This window comes from Cladophialophora immunda (assembly GCF_000835495.1).
Source record: "Cladophialophora immunda strain CBS 83496 unplaced genomic scaffold supercont1.6, whole genome shotgun sequence".
Lineage (NCBI taxonomy): Eukaryota > Fungi > Ascomycota > Eurotiomycetes > Chaetothyriales > Herpotrichiellaceae > Cladophialophora > Cladophialophora immunda.
In genome coordinates, this window is record NW_015622546.1 from 2,854,215 (window position 1) to 2,873,548 (window position 19,334).

The 19,334-nt window shown below is 49.7% G+C and overlaps 4 protein-coding genes across 4 annotated transcripts; 3 read left to right on the top strand and 1 right to left on the bottom strand.

The window, feature by feature from the left end:
• Window positions 1-663: 663 nt before the first annotated feature.
• On the top strand, window positions 664-3,743 carry PV07_10509 (uncharacterized protein). Its single transcript, XM_016397844.1, has 5 exons — window positions 664-1,088; window positions 1,180-1,337; window positions 1,398-2,865; window positions 2,913-3,350; window positions 3,401-3,743. The coding sequence occupies exons 2-5, from the start codon at window positions 1,267-1,269 to the stop codon at window positions 3,473-3,475; spliced, it is 2,052 nt and encodes a 683-aa protein (XP_016245035.1). The 5' UTR covers window positions 664-1,088; window positions 1,180-1,266; the 3' UTR covers window positions 3,476-3,743.
• Window positions 3,744-4,858: 1,115 nt separating this feature from the next.
• Window positions 4,859-6,009, top strand: PV07_10510 (uncharacterized protein). Its single transcript, XM_016397845.1, has one exon. The coding sequence runs from the start codon at window positions 5,047-5,049 to the stop codon at window positions 5,389-5,391; it is 345 nt and encodes a 114-aa protein (XP_016245036.1). The 5' UTR covers window positions 4,859-5,046; the 3' UTR covers window positions 5,392-6,009.
• A 1,926-nt stretch (window positions 6,010-7,935) lies between these two features.
• PV07_10511 (uncharacterized protein) lies at window positions 7,936-9,357 on the top strand. Its single transcript, XM_016397846.1, has 2 exons — window positions 7,936-8,264; window positions 8,314-9,357. Exons 1-2 carry the CDS (start codon window positions 8,034-8,036, stop codon window positions 9,046-9,048), a joined length of 966 nt encoding a protein of 321 aa, XP_016245037.1. The 5' UTR covers window positions 7,936-8,033; the 3' UTR covers window positions 9,049-9,357.
• A 7,987-nt stretch (window positions 9,358-17,344) lies between these two features.
• On the bottom strand, window positions 17,345-17,884 carry PV07_10512 (uncharacterized protein; the record flags this gene model as incomplete). Its single annotated transcript, XM_016397847.1, has 1 exon — window positions 17,345-17,884. The coding sequence occupies one exon, from the start codon at window positions 17,882-17,884 to the stop codon at window positions 17,345-17,347; it is 540 nt and encodes a 179-aa protein (XP_016245038.1).
• Window positions 17,885-19,334: the final 1,450 nt, after the last annotated feature.

The following is a 19,334-nucleotide window of genomic DNA, read 5'->3' on the forward strand; positions in this document are numbered from 1 at the left end:
AGGTAAAAACATCCAGACGGGCACTATAAAGTGCTTGTCGTTCAGTTTTCTCACAAGGAATCCAACGTGAATCCGGCACAAAGAGATAGTTTTGTTCTGGTACCCATACGGCAGCCCCACTAGCCGTCATGGCGCATCCTTTTTGAAGGTACTTCGGTCATCGAGCGGTGACTCACGAGGTTGTCGAGATGACGGAGTTACCGAGTCTAAGACCTCTCGAAGACGTATTTGTCGCCGACGGCTTGAGGGGATCTGAGCTGGGGTGCTGAAGTCTGTTTGGTGTTTGAATGTAAATTTTGGTTGTGTCTGCAATGTAGACACACTTACCGCAGTGAGCTGTTCAAATGGTCCTGTATAGAAATGAGTCAATTCGTGGGTAAAGCTAGAAGACATCCTAAGAGAATTTCTTTTCGAATCGACACCAGCCTTCTCGACAAGTGAATCACCGCGTGATTACGGCAGGGGAACTTGAACAGGAGGGTTCTTCGATCCACCAGCCACGTCGCCAAGCTTACCTACCGACTTTCAAGCGTGGTCGCCAGAACGGTCGCCGCACAGGCAACAACTATGACCAACCTCTCAACCGGTGAGGCATTTACTCAATGATTTGAAGACCAGCTTCCTGCCACTCTGGAGATATTGGCCCCTGCAAAATGGTTGGCTCTCGATGATCGATAACCACCACCCTCCAGGTTTTCGGCCTCCTGATCGGTGCCGCAGCAGGTTTCATCCATTCGTACGACTCATATGGTCCATCCAGCCATTAGGACAACGTTTTGCTGCAACGGGTCTCGGAGAACTTCAAAGGCTGGATTTTATTGTGATAAGCATTGCCTGAAATCTACTGGAAATAAGGGGCTTATTCGCAAGAGCCCGTTGACAAGTCGTGCATCTGCTCAACACCCACGCTTAAAACATCGACGACCCGCCGGCAACAAGGATGCAACTTCAAAAGACGTTGTCCTGCCGCGTTCGTACACGACCCTGTGGTTGGGCGAAGGTCACCCCGCTGGGTGAGGATTCATTTATGAAACCCAACCTCATACTTTCCGCCATGGTCGAATGGAGCAGACTTGACTCCGTAGGTGGTGAGTGTCCTATATTATTTCGGGATTCTTTACATCTTCGCATCACCTCTATCTACAAGTTGAGGTGAACAGTCTCCAACATTTTCTTCAGGACGAAAGTCAGAGCACGAGAAAAGTCGGCGGCGAAATCAGCATCATCTCCTACCACGCTATTGATCGTTCAACGCAGTGCTCTATCATGGATCCCCAAGGCCGACACGTCCGTGGATTGAGCCTCAAGAAGCATGAAAGCTTGCAGGGGGTGGAAAGGTATGAGAAAGTTCTACTAGATATTCAATTGGCTGACCCTTCCCGCTTTCATATTCGCAGAGAACGAGGAATTACCACCGTTGGCCCATCATCGCCGGCTGCGCCTGCTCAAGATCGGTGGATACTTAATCTGTTCCAAAGGTTCGACGAGGGGGTTGAAAAGCTCTTCCTTACCTATGTTGACGACTCGAACCACTGGCGCCGGATGACAATTTCTTACAAGTGTCGAGACGCCGAGCCGATGTCTTTAGAGCTAGACCTGTCGAGCCTTGCATCTCCAGAGGATAAGATGTCACGAATATGGGAATCCATCTACGAGCACCTACATGAAATTCGATTCTTCGACACCGTCACACGACTCGAGCTCCGGACTATCGATTCCACATTGAATGTCTTCGTGCGCGAAAGCATCGACGAAGTCATTCAGTATCCGCCGCGAGATATTGTTAGACTGTTTTTCGACAGTGGCCAATTCGCTCCATTCGAGATTTGCGAAGACGAATTAGTCCTGGACTCTCATCTTTACGGCTTTGTCTACAGGATCCAACATGGTGATAGGTATTATGTCAAGAAAGACATTCCCGGATCTGATGCGATAGACAGGTTCGTCTACGAGATTCGCGCTCTATATGCTCTCCGGGATTGTGGGCACGTGGTCAAGCTAGAAGGTATTGTGCTTGATGACACTCTGCAGCTGGTGAAAGGCATACTCGTAGGCTACCTCGAAAACGGCGCAGTGGTTGACCTTCTTGGTGGCGGCGTTCCATGGAGAGATCGATGTCGGTGGGCAGAGCAGGCCATCCGTGGTCTTTGTGACGTTCACGCAGAGGGATACGTTCAAGGCGACTTCACCCTTTCTAACCTCGCCATCGACGAACAACGAGATGCCAAGATCATTGACTTCAATAGGCGTGGATGCCCAATAGGATGGGAACCTCCAGAACTCGCCGATCACCCTGCCTCACTCTACATCGGGGAGAAATCAGACTTATTCCAGTTGGGCATGATTTTGTGGGCATTGGCTATGAACGATGACCAGCCCGAGAGACACCGTCGACCCTTGAGCTTGAAATTTCCCCAAGAGATCCCTGGTTGGTACCGAAACATCGTTGCGACTTGCTTATCTCCTCGGCCGCGGAACCGACTGTGCGCCGAGAGGTTGATCAGAATGCTTCCTCAAACTAGTCCAAGTTTCTCGAAGTGCGGCCTCGAGGATTTCGGGCAGTCGCCCACTATCGGCAGTTTCGACGTTGAGACTGATATCTCCCCAGGGCCAATCTATGCTGCCACCGAAGTGCCCACGAGGCCCGTCTCCTTCAGCAAGGTCAAGACGCAACTACTGGAGAAATCGACCCTATCGAAGATACTGGGACATAAGCAGCCGCATATTATAGGTCTCCAAGACCTATTCGAGATTGATAATAGCATATGGTTGAGCATGGAGGATCATCAAGGTTGCAACTTATTTGAGCTGATCCAAAAAAACCTTGCATTGGAGGAGAGTATCATTGCCAGGATATGTCGCGATGTAAGAAACTCAGGCCAGAATAGTGTTGGCCTTTCTAACAATCACAGGTATTGCTTGCTTTAACTTTTCTGCAATTGCAAGGCGTCGTCCATGGAAATATCAGATCTGACAATATCCTGATGAGCACTACCGGCTACGCGAGATTATCGAGCTTCGATTTCTGCTTCGAAATCGAAAACAGCCCCAAAATTCGAGACATCAAAGGTACATCGCGTTGGGTAGCTCCAGAAATGCTGAAGGAAGAACCGTACAACCACAAAGTCGATATCTGGTCCCTGGGTATAACAATCATCGAGATGATTCAAGGAATCCCGCCGTATTCTGGCCTGCCGCCCTCTGAAGCGATGGCCATGGTTGCAAAGAATGGCCCTCCACGTATCACCGGCCGAGATGAAGGGGAAATTTCAGAGCCTATGTCGCTGCTGCTTCATTCATCCCTTCAAGTCATACCATCCAGTCGACCCAGCGCAGATGTTCTACTGCTCGTAAGTTGATTCCTTTCCAAGAGCTGAATCATCATACTGAAGACGGTCAGTATCCATTGATACTTGACTCCGCACCCAGGTCAGCAATTATCTCACTCGTTGAGAAGCACGAGGCCGGTATATAGCCCATCACAGTTGTGGTGATAGGTTTCCGAGGGCATGATTGTCAAGGCTGTGGAGGAGGTTTCTGAATCTTGAGTGGAGCTTTGTTGTACGAGACAGGTCAGAATGATGGTTGAAAGTCCGCCAGAACCGGGGGCGCGGCTTTCACTGAACACATTTGGGAAGTTAGTCCTTATCTCGCAATAAGTTGACTTGCTCACGCCAACAAGTGGTTGGTGTAGATTGTATGGAAAGAACGCCAAAAAGCCACCCTAAGCAGACTCAAGTTTGATGAAACTGCTAGCGTACGGTCACTGCTTGCTTTGCGAGCCGGTCGGCTAATTCGTTCCCTTCGATGCCTGTATGACCTGGGATCCAGTGTAACCGGATTTTTATCCGTCGCTCCCGAAATGCCTGAACTCGGTCCAGGATGCGATGTACTATTGCTTGACCTGGTTTATTGGATGGGTTGGATTGCTTTGATGGCTGACTGACTGTCGCTGACTATTGTATACATCTTGTCTCTTCGCCTGTTGACTCTTTCCTGGTAAATTACATCGACTGTCCCAAGCGAACCCGCGACTCGAGGTAGTGAACTTGCGCACGACCTGGCTCGGAAATCAACACATCCAGATTGCCAGTTCCGGTAGGCGCGAAATTGAATCGACCGCCAGAAGGAAGCCGAAAGGACCGCATGACGAGCGGAGGAAACAATTCGAGGCACGCCCGGTGGCCGATACACGAAACAGCTCGACCGAGCTCTCCCGGGCGGGCACACGCGCCAGCTCTACGACAAGCTCAAACGCGACGAAGCACAGATATTGGCTCAACTCCGAACGGGGAAAGCCCGACTCAACCGTGCCCTTTACAGGATCAAAGCGGTGGAATCGGATCAGTGTGCATGGTGCTGCCGGCCCGAGACGGTCAGACACTTCCTGACGGAGTGCATGCGTTGGACCTCACAGCGCCGACAATATCTTCAGGCAGCCCACAGAGCGGTGGACGGATGTGTCATTCCTTCTAGGAGGATGGACGAGTGAAAGAGCGCTCAAGAAATGGAAGCCGAACATGGAAGCAGTCAGAGCCACGATCTGTTTTGCGAAAGCCACCGGTCGATTGAAGCTCGACCCTGAACAAAGGAGATAACCCTGTTTGAGAATGGAATGAACCCGCACTCGACAGTTCCTGTGCCGATGAAAGAGCAGTAACACTCAAGAAGAAGAGTCTCGAGGGCGAAGTGTATAGCTCGTCAGGGGATCTCAGCAACCGCGAATCGGATGCCACCGAGGGACCAACAGCATGTAGAATTAGCTAGTCCCTATTGGGCTTAGCCCGCTTGGGAGTATGAAAATAATAAAAAAAAAATTTTTCTCGGCCAAAACCTCCTTCGACACTCCCCAGCCGCGCCGACCATCGTCCGATCATCGTCCAATCACCGTGTTGAGGCGAAACGGGAAAAAACTACCGCATGTCATACTCCACAGTCTGATCTCTTCTGCCAAGAGGCACTACTATCTTGATCCTGAAGCGGGCTGTAACGAGGTCCCAAATAAGCAAGAAACAAAGAAAGACAACGCTCTTCCACTGCATTGCTATGGCTACACTTGTCATTGCCCACCGAATTGGCATCGAAAGTGGCCCCGACGGCCGTGGCCCCGGCCTACCGCTTCCTCCCTCCCTCAAGACTGTATCGCTATGGGGTGAAAATTGCACGGGGAATTTAGGAGCGTTACATACCATTCTAGCGGCTTCACAAGTGGAGGAATTATGTGCAGAGTTCCTGGGTGTGGTTCATGGCATTCCAGAGGATGGTTCACTGTTATCGCTCTCTCCGCCAAGTTCAACTTGTTGCGTGCAAGCTCAAGAAATAACACCTGCAGCGGTTCCTGAGCCGCTGCCCCCTTCTTCAAAGTTTCTGTTATACCGCGGACGCTTTTGAAGACGACAACGATGAGTCAGGTGGTCCTCTAGGTCGATTTCCACACCCTATCCAAGCAAAGGAACTTGTAGAAAGCTCTCTAATTTAACGGATCGACCCTGAAAGATCTCCACATCCAACCAATTTCCGAACGGACGGAAATTTCCGCCAGCTCGTGCTCACTCCGCAAACCTACTATCGCATTGGCGCTGGTGGTGAGAAGAAAGATCTTTACACCTTCGATGTGTGGTGGGTGATAGGAAGACAGAAGGGAAGAGATTGAGCATGGTTACCAAATAGCCTCGGAGAGGGCCCAGAATCCTCGCTGGGCCCGAACTCTCGATGAGGGGCCGACTAAGCTTCCCACATGGTACAATACTCGCCTGCACGCCCCTTGCGGTGGGGGCGTCCAAAGAACCTCGATCGGAACTCCTTTAGGAGTAGGCAGCTTCGGCGTTGTGGACAAGGCGGTCGACCTTGACTCCGGGAACTTTGTTGCCATTAAAAAAATCGCACTACCTCCAAGTGTCGGGCGTGCCGGCGAACCATCAAAAAAGAAGCACCGAGCTAAAAACGCCTCGAGAGAGTCCCGCCACCTAGAATACAGTAGACATTATCTCAAGTTTCTCCCTCATCATCCTCCATTTCAGCATCACTCCGTACGTTCTCATAATACCAATTGTCCATCCATTTTGGTGTCCACTTCTCATTCTCCAGCGTAGTTCTCAGGAGTACCTAACCCCAGGTGAGAGTCGTTTGGCGGGTAGATTCTTCAGTCGTATTGCCCTTTGCATTGTAGCCGCAATTGTCGCATTTGATTTCGATACGGAATGGTCTCTCTGTGTGGCTTTCGTCACGACGGACGCAGCGGGTGTGAGGTTTCTTGCCACAACCGAAACACTATTTGACGGATAGCTATAGAGTTAAGAGATTAATATCTATCATCAGAGGTAGAGAGGGATAGGATACTTACGCAATTCACATCGTCATCGACCAGGAATGGCGTTTCATTCTCGACTCTCCATTTTTGAAGGAATTCAGGTCGAGGTCTGGACACAATTTTATTTCGAGGTTGAGACATCTTGATGCTGTAGCCTGTGTAACCTGTAGGTAAGATTCTGTGAGTGATTTGTGACCATTTTTGGGTACTTCAAATATTTATATCCTATTTACCAGGTCTAGGATAGGATACCAAGGTTAGGGGTTCGATTTACGGTCTCGGTAGGAGTAGAGTACCCTTTTTTAACGCCACAAGTTGGGAATCAATCGAAGAGAGATGCAGCGGCCGAGTACAGCGCAGCCCAGGCTTTGCTGCAGTCAACGCCGCAAGTTGGCAATCAATCAAAGAGATGCAATCGATTGAACAGAGACGCGGCGGTGAAGAACAGATCAGGCGAGGCTTTGCTGCAGACGCAGAGAGATCTGTCAAGGAGGAATGTTCTTGCAAGTTTCTGCGGCAAGGAATGGCGCGCAGGCAATCAATCGTTGCGTGATCTGACAACGAGGAATATCATTGCAAGTTTCTGCGGGTAGTAATGGCGTGCCGGTGATCGATTACTGAGAGGTCTGATAACAAGGACAGCTTGAGCAAAACTTTACAGCACCGGACAGCGCCAGAAGTATATGTCATTGTCATTTGACGCGTATTCTGCACCGTACGAAGAGAACGGGGAAGATCTTCTTTCAATCAAGAAGACGGCAATGTTGCCCTGAGACATTTGCTTCGCAAGCTCTTCTGAATGAGGTTTACAAGAAGGACGGATTTTGTATATAGCCTGTGGCCTGTGGTGATCGCTTCAGTAGATACCCGGATTTGCCTGGCTAATTCCACTCGTTCCATCTCCTTACAGTACCACCGGCCAGATATCGCCTGTTGCCCAGTGACCCCGCTCTTCTTACTCCGCAGGAGAAAGTTGATTCAACTCATACTCCATGGCTGCTCTGCCGATCGCCCTCGTTCTCTCGTGGAACAGCTCAAGAATTCGAGTAAGATGTCCGTATTGTCTGGGCACACATGGTCACGGCTTTCCTCTGGGACCCTACAAACAGAGGCAAAGTGACTGCCACGACATTAACGGAGGCTTGGTGGTAAGTGCTTGAGTAGCTGTAGGCGTTGCCATCGTATATAGGTTCTGCCGATTGGTAATTCTGGAGACTGTGCATCGCTCGGGCGCCGATCGCTCCATCGTGACAGGCTTGCCGCTTTGCGACATCGATTCATCAGATATCAACTTTCTCTTCAAATATGGAGCCCATGGAGCTGGAATGTGTGCGTAACGGCCTGCGGCTCTAAGCAAAAGCGACGAACGTTGTACTTAAATTCTCATTTTCTTTCTTATTTCAAGTTAGAATTTCAAAAATAGTCAAAGGGCGGCTCGCCCCTTCGTGCATCGGCGGGCTGTTCTAGATCCCGGGGGCCAACTCTGAATCCGCCCCGACCCCCGCGTCGATAGTTACCGCGCGCGAAGTTGGGGCTAACCATTGGAGAGCTATTCTAAGCTTCGTTTGCGCCCGTAAATCATTCTTATTTTTGGAGCCAACGCTCTACACTATCCATTCTCATTTGGAAAATTATACGGTGGGTTTCTCTAGGCCTGCAAACGAAGCTTCTTTCTACCTACTTAAAACAATCCTTCTCGCTATCCCTGCCATTAACATTCTAAATGATCAGAAATATGCCACGACGACGCTCCGCTCGAGAAGATGCTAACGACAGGCGTCGTAAGGTAAGGCAACGCAGGAAAAGAAAGTTTAGCGCCATCAAAAAATTCCATGAGTTACACACAATATGCGGCTATAACGTGGCCTGTCTCATCATCAATCCGGAGACCGGACAGGCCTATACATACAGATCCGCCGATCACGGACTATGGCAACCGGTGATTGAAAACATTGTAAGTCTTCCCTAAAGCGATAACACACCTCATGCTCAAATGATTATAGCCCCGATTCAATCTGGTGCCTGAGAATCTGCTCCCCCAGGATGTTGAAATGTTGTTGCAGAGGAGATCTTCTCAGGATGGCCTAGAGGACGAAGCAGTGTCAGAAGATGAAGACAAAGCTTATAAAGAAGTCGAACCGTACCAATCCCCCTCCAGCGAGCCACGGAACGAAGAGATTCAAAATCACAACGGCTCAGTCACTAAACAGAAAGCCTCGTCCGAAGACGGCATTACTCCTGCACCTCCGCCCTCAGTTAGACAATCCTCACCCGAAGAAACAACCACAACTATAGTATTTAAATACGCAAGAGACAAACTGGCGGACCCGCAGTCTGTCATCGCAAATGATCGTCGATCAACGTCCCGAGAGCTCGTTACTGCCTCTCTTCCCGGCCCCCCTTCCACAGAGACCATCATAGGAAGACCACAGACTACTTCAACGGCAGCTGTGCTACATGTGAACTCAATAACAGAAGATGAGGTTGAGCCGCAGTTTCACAATTGCGTGGAAGCACCAGATGCTAGCGCAACGCCTCTTATGAAGCATACGAGGCGTCCCGGTGATCGACTCTGTCGCAAGAGGTGTGCTGGTCTGAAAGAAGAGATGAAGAGACTATTACGGATACAGCGGATACATGAGGAGTTGTACAAGATGAGGGCCGCAGGCGAGGTAGAGGAGAGTGATTTCGAAAGCGACTTTTTCGATCATGAGGAGGGGGGCCCAAGCAACAGATAGTCATCGTAGTCAACTGAACGTGTGGAGCGATTGATGTTATAACAGGAGATTGACCGTCCCCTCGCATTTGTCGCACAGACTCTCTGCGGTGTCAGTTCTCCTTGATGGGTGAGCAGGGGGAATATCGTCTACATGACCGATGTTAGACGGGCGTGATCATCTTGACGACGTTGACCCTGCTTGTCCTCTACACTGTCATTTCCCTCTATGTCAACTACAAAAATTGTCCTCAAATTAAGGGTCCATGGCTCGCTTCTGTCTCCAATCTCTGGCTATTTCGAACCACCTATGCAGGACGAATGTATGCCACTTCTTTGCTCGAAAGCCTCCAAAACTCCTCTGGAATGTCGAAAGTCTTGCAGCGGTTGGGAAATTCAGGAATAGGGGCCTTTTAAAGCTTCAAATTCTTCATGAATTGGGCTCTGATCTCCTTCGGTGTCCATTCTTCACCTATAGGCATAAGGACTGTCGCAACTGTCTTTTTTTTTCTCCCTCTCCAGAGTTGAGATATATGTTTCATTGTTGACTTGAACCTAGAGATTCCATTTTTTAGGATCGTGGGCAGTCACCTTTCGTAGGTCTAGTGTCAGTTGAAGCTCTATACCAAAAGAAGTATGGAAGGTAAAAGCTCATAACATACCCCTGCATGTCTAATCGGAAGTTCTGATCTTTATAGAGTGTGCCTCCGTTATTTCGAAAGTCACCAAGGCTCCGAAACGAGATGTGACCCCTGGACAACAATCTACACAGAGGGGGCGTCCAATCGCCAAAAGAAGTCCCGGAACGAAACAGAATGCCACGAGTGGAAACAGTACCGTACGCAGAAGCCAGCGGTTGGTGGCACAGCAATTCCGACACTGCGGATTTCAGTAACATGAATATTTATTTACCTTCCTTTTGCAACTGCTACAGTAGTTTTGAAGAAGCAGGCGACCTGTGCGAGTGAGCTCTGTGCGGCTTGAATTTCATACCCCGATCTCCAGCTTAAGCAACTGTACTTCAGTCACGAGTATCTTGCTTTGTCATTCTATTTATCTTCCTGTACAGTGCAACGCTCGGTGGCGGGTTCCAAGCTGGTATTAAACTATGGCCACAGATCCACCTCCCACCCCAGTTGAAACCCCGTTACTTGCTGTAGCTATCAACCGACAGGACTTCTGTTGCCCTGTCATCCTCACGTACAGCAGAGGTCACGTTGTCGGACCCGAGGTAGATATCCCGGATCTCTCTCTCTGTCTCTCTCTCTCTCTCACACACACACACACGATCCGTTTACAGAAGGGGCAGCGCTTCTTGGGCCCATCAGCAGTGTAGAACTGAGCGAAATCCTTGCTTGAAACCCGTTAAATCTCTCACCGGGGCTGGTATCTATGTTGTTCCGGCCCAGACCTCAGGAAACGGTGGTTCACGATGCTACTTCAGGTATTGTTTCCTATGTTTTCGTCATCAGATGAAACGGTTTATCGGGGATTCTCTTCTCCGCACAACCCCCATAAGACGGTGGTTTAAGATACTATTTTAGGTGCTATTTCCCTCTATCTTCGTCACCAATGGACATTGGTAATCGGCTCCTATTCTCCGGTCAACCTCATAAAATGGTGGTCAACAAATTCACGTTTTTGTCTTTCAGCTGCAAGATTATCCAGAATTTCGAACGCAGCCTGGAGCCCACGGTACAGTCATTGATTGAATTGAGCTCTGAGCTCGATAAACGCCTGAAGAGGCTTGCTATGATAATGAAAGCTCTGCTGATCTACGAAGTGAAATCCAATCCTGCCCAGCGGCCCTGTAGCCAGCAGCATCGCCCTTGGGCCTAGAAAGACTGTGTGAACCAAGGCGAGGTAAACCACTTGCCCTAGGTGGCTAGCAAAACCCTATAGGGGCACTGTTCAGCAGGTGTCATTGGGAATCGTACTCTAGTGAACATGGCTTATGTCCTCAACGCCCTTACTATAGTTGAGGTGGTAGAATGGCCGGAATAATGCAAATCCTAGTGGGTTAGGTGGGTGAGGATACTAAGAACCTAAGTACGGCATTACTATTCTACTACCTTAACCCTCTCCCCCGGTTACAGTCCTAAACACACTAGGGCACATTCTGCCACTTCGGCTAGGCCCTCCGGTAATAGCTGTGGAAAATGCATAAGAACCTAGAACCGGGGCTTAAGTCTGTCATGAAGCGTACTCCGTGCGGTCGCTAGCGATGCCTCAGTTACGTGTGCCGTTAGCGAAGACCGGAGAGCCTCTTAGTAGACGTCATAGCGCTTATCAACGAAGCCAAGGTCCTACCAGGCAGGGAATGGATAGTGTTCGACGTCAAGGCGTTGGGACGATGCCATCTGGGTGAGCTCGTCTCGAGCTAGTTACTGATCATACGTAGACTCAACGAATTCCTTGAGAGCGACCCGAATCTGATCTCGCGGCGGGGTAGGGACGGGGTCGATCTGATAGACTACACCGAGCATCGCAGTGTAGTTAGTGGGACTTGGCCACGTTAGAATAATGCGACCACTAGGAGCGAGGAGGTAGTCGCGAATGTTCTCAAGGAGGGGGTCTCGATAGTCAGGGCGGAGATATTCAATGACCCGGTAGATACAGATAATACTGAACTTAAAAGGGACAGGATTGGGCACATTAACCATGATCTGATCCACCTGAGCCTGCCCAGCACCAGAGTTCTGGTAACGCGCGTAGAGAACTTTGGCATTGAGTTGCGCAGACCGAATGTTGGATTTGAGCTGAAAGAGGGTCAAGATGTCAGCCTGAGTAAAGGCGATATTGTCGCGCCCTTCGTTAATAGCACCCTGGATAGCCAAGCCAAGAGATTTTAGGCTGCAATCAACCCCGACGGCATAGCGATAAGAAGCCGCGGCAAGACGCGTGACCTGGCCGGTGCCGCAGCCAAGATCAAGGACGGTGTCGGTAGGCTGTAACCCAGCCATTCTCACAAAGTATGGAATGGTGAGAAGGTGGAGGCCAAAGCCGAAGTCGTACTTGTTGGCGCCTGAGTCCCACTCTTGCACGGCTTGGTGGATAGTCATGTAATGGTCTGCGAGCGACGTATCAGGAGAAGGAGGAAGCGCCATGGTTGCTGGGCCGATTGAGAGGGAGGTGGCTGAAGATGAAGACGTTGGTGTAGACTCAAGGAGAAAGAGAAGGAGGATAGTGTTGAGAGAAGAAAAAGAGTAAAGAAGGTCAGGAGGAGGAGAGAGAGGGGCCTGTAAGGTGGTGGTGAAAGGAAAGAGGGTGAAGAGGCCACCGTAGGAAGAGATATCTGTCAGATTGAGAGTGAAGAGTGGGATGAGTTAGAGGTAAAAGTGAGGTGAGCTAGGTTGAATCTCTCTTTGCTCGATCGCTAACAGGTGAATCTCAGCCGCCAGATGTTACAGGAACGGTATGATGCCGCCGAGTCTCTCTTTGCTCGATCGCCACTACGCCAGTGATGGCCGCCGAATCTTGCAGGTTCTCTTGTCCTTGACAGCAGCAATCTCTTTCAATTCGTCATCAGCGCGCACTTGCAGAATCTCTCCAGTTTTGCAGCAGGAATCTCTCTAATGTTCGTTATGGGCGTAGGCTATACTGTCCACAACAGTGCCCAGCCTGTGCCCTCACTCGCGTAGTTTCCGTGGCAAATGGCACTTTGCAAGAGAATTCCTCCTCTTTAGATAGTTACTGGCGCCTGGTGTGTGTTGTGGTGGAAATTCTCGCGCCCATTGCGGCAAGATTCTCTTGAGTTGGTTGCGAGCGCGTGGCGGGCGTTGCAGCAGGATCTCTATTCACTTGATTGCCAGCGCGCAGTTGTAGGATTCTCTCGTTGTTGGCGGCAGTGATATCTCTTTAGTTAATTGTCTGTCTGCGCAAGCCTTTCTCCATCAACACTTGTTTGCCAGAGGATTCATTCTCTTCAACTGATTGTGAGGGCGCGCTATCCTGTGGCAAGGTGTTACTCGATCTGTGTGTCGCTAGCAGGTTCTCTTCAGTTGATCGCCAACTTACCCTATCCTGCGATGCAAAGTGCTGTTTTATCTGTGACTTGCCGGCAGATGCTCTTCAGTTGGTCACCAACTTGTGCCATCTTGTGCTGTAAGGTTGTGCCCAAATAGGCCTTGTCATCGGAGCCATCAAGAATCAATCGCCTGCGCGCCGTTCCTTACCCCAGGAACTCGCAGGAACAGTCAACGCCGCCAAAGATCTCAATAACTGATTGCCTTCCCGGCGTTCTTTGCCGCAGAAACTTGCAACGACATTCTCCCTCATCAGTATTTCCAGCAGCAAAGGCTTTGCATGGTTTTGCAAAACAAGACAAGAACAGTCCATGCTGCCAGATCCCTTTGCAATCGATCGCCTGTGCGCCATATGATGTTGCCAGATCTTGCAGGGAACAGTCTGTGTTGCCAAATCCCTCTTCGGTTGGCCATGGGCGCAGATTCTGCAGCGCATGTGGTCGATGCCAGCGCCTCAGTTGGCCATTGCGCGCTATCCTGCGCGGCAAAGGGTTGCTCAATCTGTGCTTTGCCAGGAGAGTCTCTCTGCATGCGGTCGCCAACTTGCGCAGTGCGGCCTGGCAAAATGCTGCTTCATCTGTGTTTTGCCAGGAGATTTTCTACATGCTATTGCCAACTTGCGCAATCCTGCGCGGCAAAGTGCTGCTCGATCCGTGTCTTGCCAGGAGATTGTCATCAGTCGATTGCCAACTTGCGGCGCCGTTTGCAGAACCAGTCCTGATGCTCGAGCGGGACCTGACCGTCTTGGGTCAGCAGAATGGGGTAGCGTGGCGAACGAGTCAGAAGAATGACCTGCATGGCATCCAAGGATGTTCCAAGAAGGTAATGGCGAAGAGGTGCCGTTGATGAACATGTAACGGGTGCCTGTTAAGTGCTCCGACATTCGCTCGTTGCCCGCCAGGACTTGACTTTAGGCCGCGGTTGATGTTGCTGACGTTATCTGACGTTGCTGTCGTGCCATGAGTACCAGGGTTGCTTATACATTTATTTCCCGTATAAGGAAGTCCGTTGGAACAACCTGTCATTCACGTAATGTGCAACGACAAACCCAACCGGCACAGCCACGGCTCCAAGCGGCCCTGCCAAGGCCCCGTGACACCCCAGCTTTGTAATGTAGCAAATAGCCTCGAGCAGGAACGCTTCCTCCATAGACAGCGGCTTGCACTCTTGTGCAATTGATCTGGATGACTGGGAAGGCATCAAATAAGGTGTGGGATACTGTACCAGTGGAAGGAGAAATATCTGGAGCTAAGGTCAGATTGTCGGCATTGAAGGATATTCCCGTATTAATGCTCTGTCGTTGATGAGGATCTGTCTCTCCGGGGCCCGGGCTGTCGCCAATGCTCTGTGTGGACGGTTATGCATCCATGAGGTCCTGCTTGCGCTACGCTCCTCTCTCTCTCAAGTGATCCAACTCAGCAACCCTCTGGAAGGTTTCTTTCAGGATGGGATGTAGGCATGGTACTGTAACGCGTAGTCTAATAACACACTCTTGACCATGTGGCAGGCGGCATCGCGGCTGTAATTTCGGATGCTAGCCACTTCCGTGAAATGGTACCTAAGGCGATCATCTGTATGTCGTTCGGCGCGATGCATTCTCAACACCATGTCTTCGTTGTTCAGAACTATGCTGACATCCGAACATCTTTGAAAAATTTCTCGAGGAGCTGGGGAATTTGGCACATCCAGTACCGTGATGCTGTGAGTACGCGTCAAGAGCTATTACTTTTAGAGGAATTCTCACATAAAGTCATGGCCGGATTATGCTGCATTAGAACCTCCCAGAGAGGTAGTGGGCAGTGCTTCTTCCGTTGCCTTCGACTGTCGAATTTCATGGTTGAGAGCAGGAACCATGGACTATCATTTTCGAGGGAGCGTGAAGCGGAGGAGGTTACTTCCACCATCTCTGAGCCACCCTTTCTGTAGGCTTGCACAAGAATCGCCTGAAATTGAGGCAATCTTCACAACACTTCTATCTTTGCACATTGAGACATGTGGTGTTTCTCCCGCTTCTCAAATACAGTAATACCTTTGCTGAGTTCCCCTCCGGTGCTGCATGATCTTAGACCAAAACAACCTCCCAAAATATGGTACCTCGTAATACTAGATTCTTGACCTCTCTGTCAGTTCTCATCGCCTTATATGTCGCTTTTCCTGGACATGGGCCTCGTTATCTAAACAGGTACGACGCTATTTGGCCTCAGCACAACACTCACATCACCGTGATGCAAGGGGACTTTGATCTAACCAAACCACGGCTAGTATTACTTCGGTCAACACTACCTCTAAGGGGAAGGAGTTAACGGACTCTGATGCATTTCGCATTTGGTTCGTCAACAACCTCGGAGACGTCAACCTTGTCAACGTATATATCACAGGAAGTGATCCGAACAATAACCCAGTTGTCTTACAGTCTAACGGACAATGGTACTATGCAACAACCGATGGCTCTTCTGTTCCGACGGTGATCCCATCAGATCTCATCACAATTCCCCTTCAAACTGGCAATCAGACAACAGACATTACGCTTCCGACCGATATCACCGCTGGAAGGGTTTGGGTCGCTGAAGGAGACCTTACTTTTGCTTGTATTAAGAGCGCTGCCGGGGGTGTGTCGTTAGTCGAGCCATCTGCTACCGATAACTCCAACACAGACACACAATGGGGATTTGTAGAATTCACATACTCTAAGGCTGGTGGTATATGGGTTGATATTAGCAACGTTGACTTCGTCGGGCTGGCCCTGGGCATATCGTTGAAAAGTTCAGATAACGAGAATGGTTGGTCCACGTCACAGCTGGGAGGCTTGCAAGGAGGCGCGATACAGGGGATCTGCGATGGTCTTGGAATTCAAAGCTCGATCGACGGTTACCCTTGGAGAGATCTCTGTATCCAAGGCTCCCAAGACAACTTTGTTCGTGTGCTCTCTCCGAACAGCTACATCCAACTGCAGACTAACGCATTCTCCGACTACTGGACCTGCCATGTGGATGAAGTCTGGTCGAGATATTCTGTCGAAACGCTAGTCATCAACACTCAGTCCAGCGAGCTGGGCAACATCTCCTGCATGGTTGAGGACGACTTGCTTGTTTGCTTGAATGATATCGGCACCGGAGACAGCGCCAGTTTGACTAGGCCGTCTTCAAAGGATATCTTCAGCTGCAGCACTGGTCCTTTCGCCATCTCCCCATCTACTAGCGACCTACTCAAATCAATTATTCCTCGTCTTTGTGCGGCATTTAACCGTTCGACACTCCTCGCAGATAATGGAAACATGCAGCCTGACGGTCCTAGGTCCTCGTCCTACTATTTAGGAAGCAACACAACAAATTGGTATAGTAAGCTAGTACACCAATTCGAAGTGGGTGGCCGAGGTTACGCATTCCCTTACGACGATGTTACATCCGAGATTGACCTCAGTGAGAACCAGAGTCCATCAGGTCTGCTATTTTCAAGGACACCACAAAGTTTGACGATACTGGTCGGTGGAGGGTCGGCAATTTAGTTGTTGAGACTGGTACAAAACGACGAATGGCAGTCTTCACAGTGCTGTTTGATCAGGGCCAAAAGCAATGTGCTCTCAAGCAAACCTTTGGCGACGCGTTCAGCAGGGAGGTGAATAAGGGTCTTCAGCAGCCAATGAATACCAGAGATCTTGGAGTTTGGGTGGTTTCCCCTGGCTACCTAAGGTGTTGAGTTGAGCAAGAAGAAACTCACCAGCTTAAGCCAGCAATATAATCGCGTTCTCAGGTGTAATGCTGAAAAAATCCATTCCATCGACCTAGTGGTGACGTTTTGATGGAAGGCGATTCTCTGAGGAACAGTGATATCACGCACGGCACGGAAGCCAAATGGAGTTTCGCAGCCTTTCACGTACTAGGTGTCTCCGATTTGCCAATGATACGCAGAGTGCTTCGTAGAGGAGAACGAGAAGCGGATGATAGAAGATTCTCTTTCGTCATCTCTCTAGCCTACGAAATCCTCTCCTCTACTCTTCCTCGGGTGTACGTAGGACTTAGTGCTCGTTTGGCAATTTGATGGTGGCTTCTCGATCAGGCCTGAATCCATTAATTTCCAAGGATCGAAAAGTTTCCGCAGTGGGAACATGTCCCTTTCAGCCTCTGGGAGTCCAGATAGGAGGAGTCAGCAATAGCAGGAATGAGTGGTCCCAAGTTCCATCAAGAATGTCTGATGCATGACAAGCAAAATCTCATGAACTCGTGGGTAGAGCACATGATCAAGGCAGTCAATAACGCAGAGCATTATACATGTATTTGTTGCCATCACTTGTCCTCATTGCTTCCGCGATTCATCCGCCACCATTGTCTTTCCCAAAGCGCTTTCCTCGATTGGAACGACAAGTCTGTCTTTTAGCTGCTGAGACTCCTCGCACCATTTGTTAACGATATCCCTCACGACCTTTAACCAAGCGTCAAGTGTCTCGGTATCAAGCCAAGCCTGTGTTAGGCATGGATGATCCAGTTGAGATTGCAGGAAGAATGCTTTGCGCCGCCAGTCAGGCATGGCTTCATTGTCAAAGTAGAAAATTTCAGCTTTTACTCTCCTTGACGCGTTGAACTTGGCATATTTGGCGATGATTGCATGATTGGGCCCAGGCCCAACCTGCAGAGTGGCCCACTCCTGGTACAATGTTCTCTGTCTTTTCAGTGATGCAAGTGCAATGGAAGTAGACACATAAACCGCCTGATAGGAATGTCTTAACTCTGTGTGCAAGGTATTCTCGCAGAGTGATGGCTTTATGATAACTTCACCCAGGTCATCTAAGTTGTGTTGGTGAGGCGGCTCTAAGAAATGCTGGTAGATGAAATCCATGATCCTTACGCCCCTGTGAAGCCATTGAAGTATATTACTAGTTTAGGACTTGTCCAATATCAGAAGGAGCCATGCCGATTCGGTGGGTCTTTTTGACACTTTCTGCTACAGAATTCGAGGGGTCTCGGAAGCATGCAGTACGTGTACCTAATAATCTTTCTGGTGTAAAGCAGTACCTTACATAATGATGGTTGACCATCCTGTTTCACCACCATTTCGTTTGTCTTCGCCGTCATTGTACCTAACAGGGACCATCAACGTGTCTCTCTGGTCAACCGCTCCATGATCCTTTGTCATCAGCTACCGCACAGTGCTATAATACGGGCGACCAATAATATGAACTGAAATAGACAGGGAAATAGAGCTCGATAGATCATGTATACAGCAGTTATGTTACAGTCTGACCCGAAACTACCCTCCCCCTTGCTAATATGTAAGATTCTATCCTCTAATCTGAGCATGACTAAGCGACAGATCCGTGTTATTGTTTTCCTAGTACCACACCAATACTGTACCGAAAAGCAGTTCGGCAATGAAACTACACGCCTCGCTCCGGCAGTTCCGTACTCCGCACACCACGGATTAGCGAGGTCGGAATGCGCCGCCTAGCCTTCGAAAGCTGTGGGCACATACCCTCCTGGCCCTTCCACAACCTTAGATGGCCTTTCACTGCCTTCGAGCCTTTGTAATCTACACTCTAGAGCCTTACAGCGCTCGGCCTGAATGACTAGGCGCCGTCTTTGCCGCGCTCTCCGTCGAACTAACCGCCTAATGGTAATACTGGACGAAAGGCACGAAGGCCTCAAGTAGGATGATCACGACGATAATTCCTACGAGCTTGGGCGCACAGGGAAACACAATGTTGCTATCGCCTGTCTGCCAGCAGGCATGTTTGGCAGCAACGTTGCAGCAACATCTGCATATCCGGCGGCTGCTCGGTAGTGCCGGGACCAAAAAAGGTGGCAAACGCAAGGCCAACACTTAAGCTACCCGATATAGAGCCTCCTAGACAGGCTCACTTAGACGAGAGCAGAGTCGAAATTGATTACGTCCTGGATACGAGCAAAACAATGTACGTGACTAGCCCATTTACGGTAGTACACCTCCGGGTAATGATACGTACGTCCTACGATAGTGCGTCTCCGGGTATAGCCCGTAATTTACTGGCTTAAGTAGTTGACGTGTCCGTAGATTCATTCTTCGCTTCGATATTAACTCTATGATGGCAGTTAGCTGAAACCGATTACGGCCTCAAGTAGTCTGAATTTTTGCTAGTATAATGCCGCCCGGCGGCGTTATGGCGCATACTACAATGGGTTCACTGACGTCTCGGCCTAGGTCGGCGACATGAGTAGAATGGGGGATACATGTTATGATAACTACGAAAATTTGGATGAGGAAGGAACGAAGTTGGCGGAGTATAGTGGAGAAGAGTAGAGAATCCCATTTA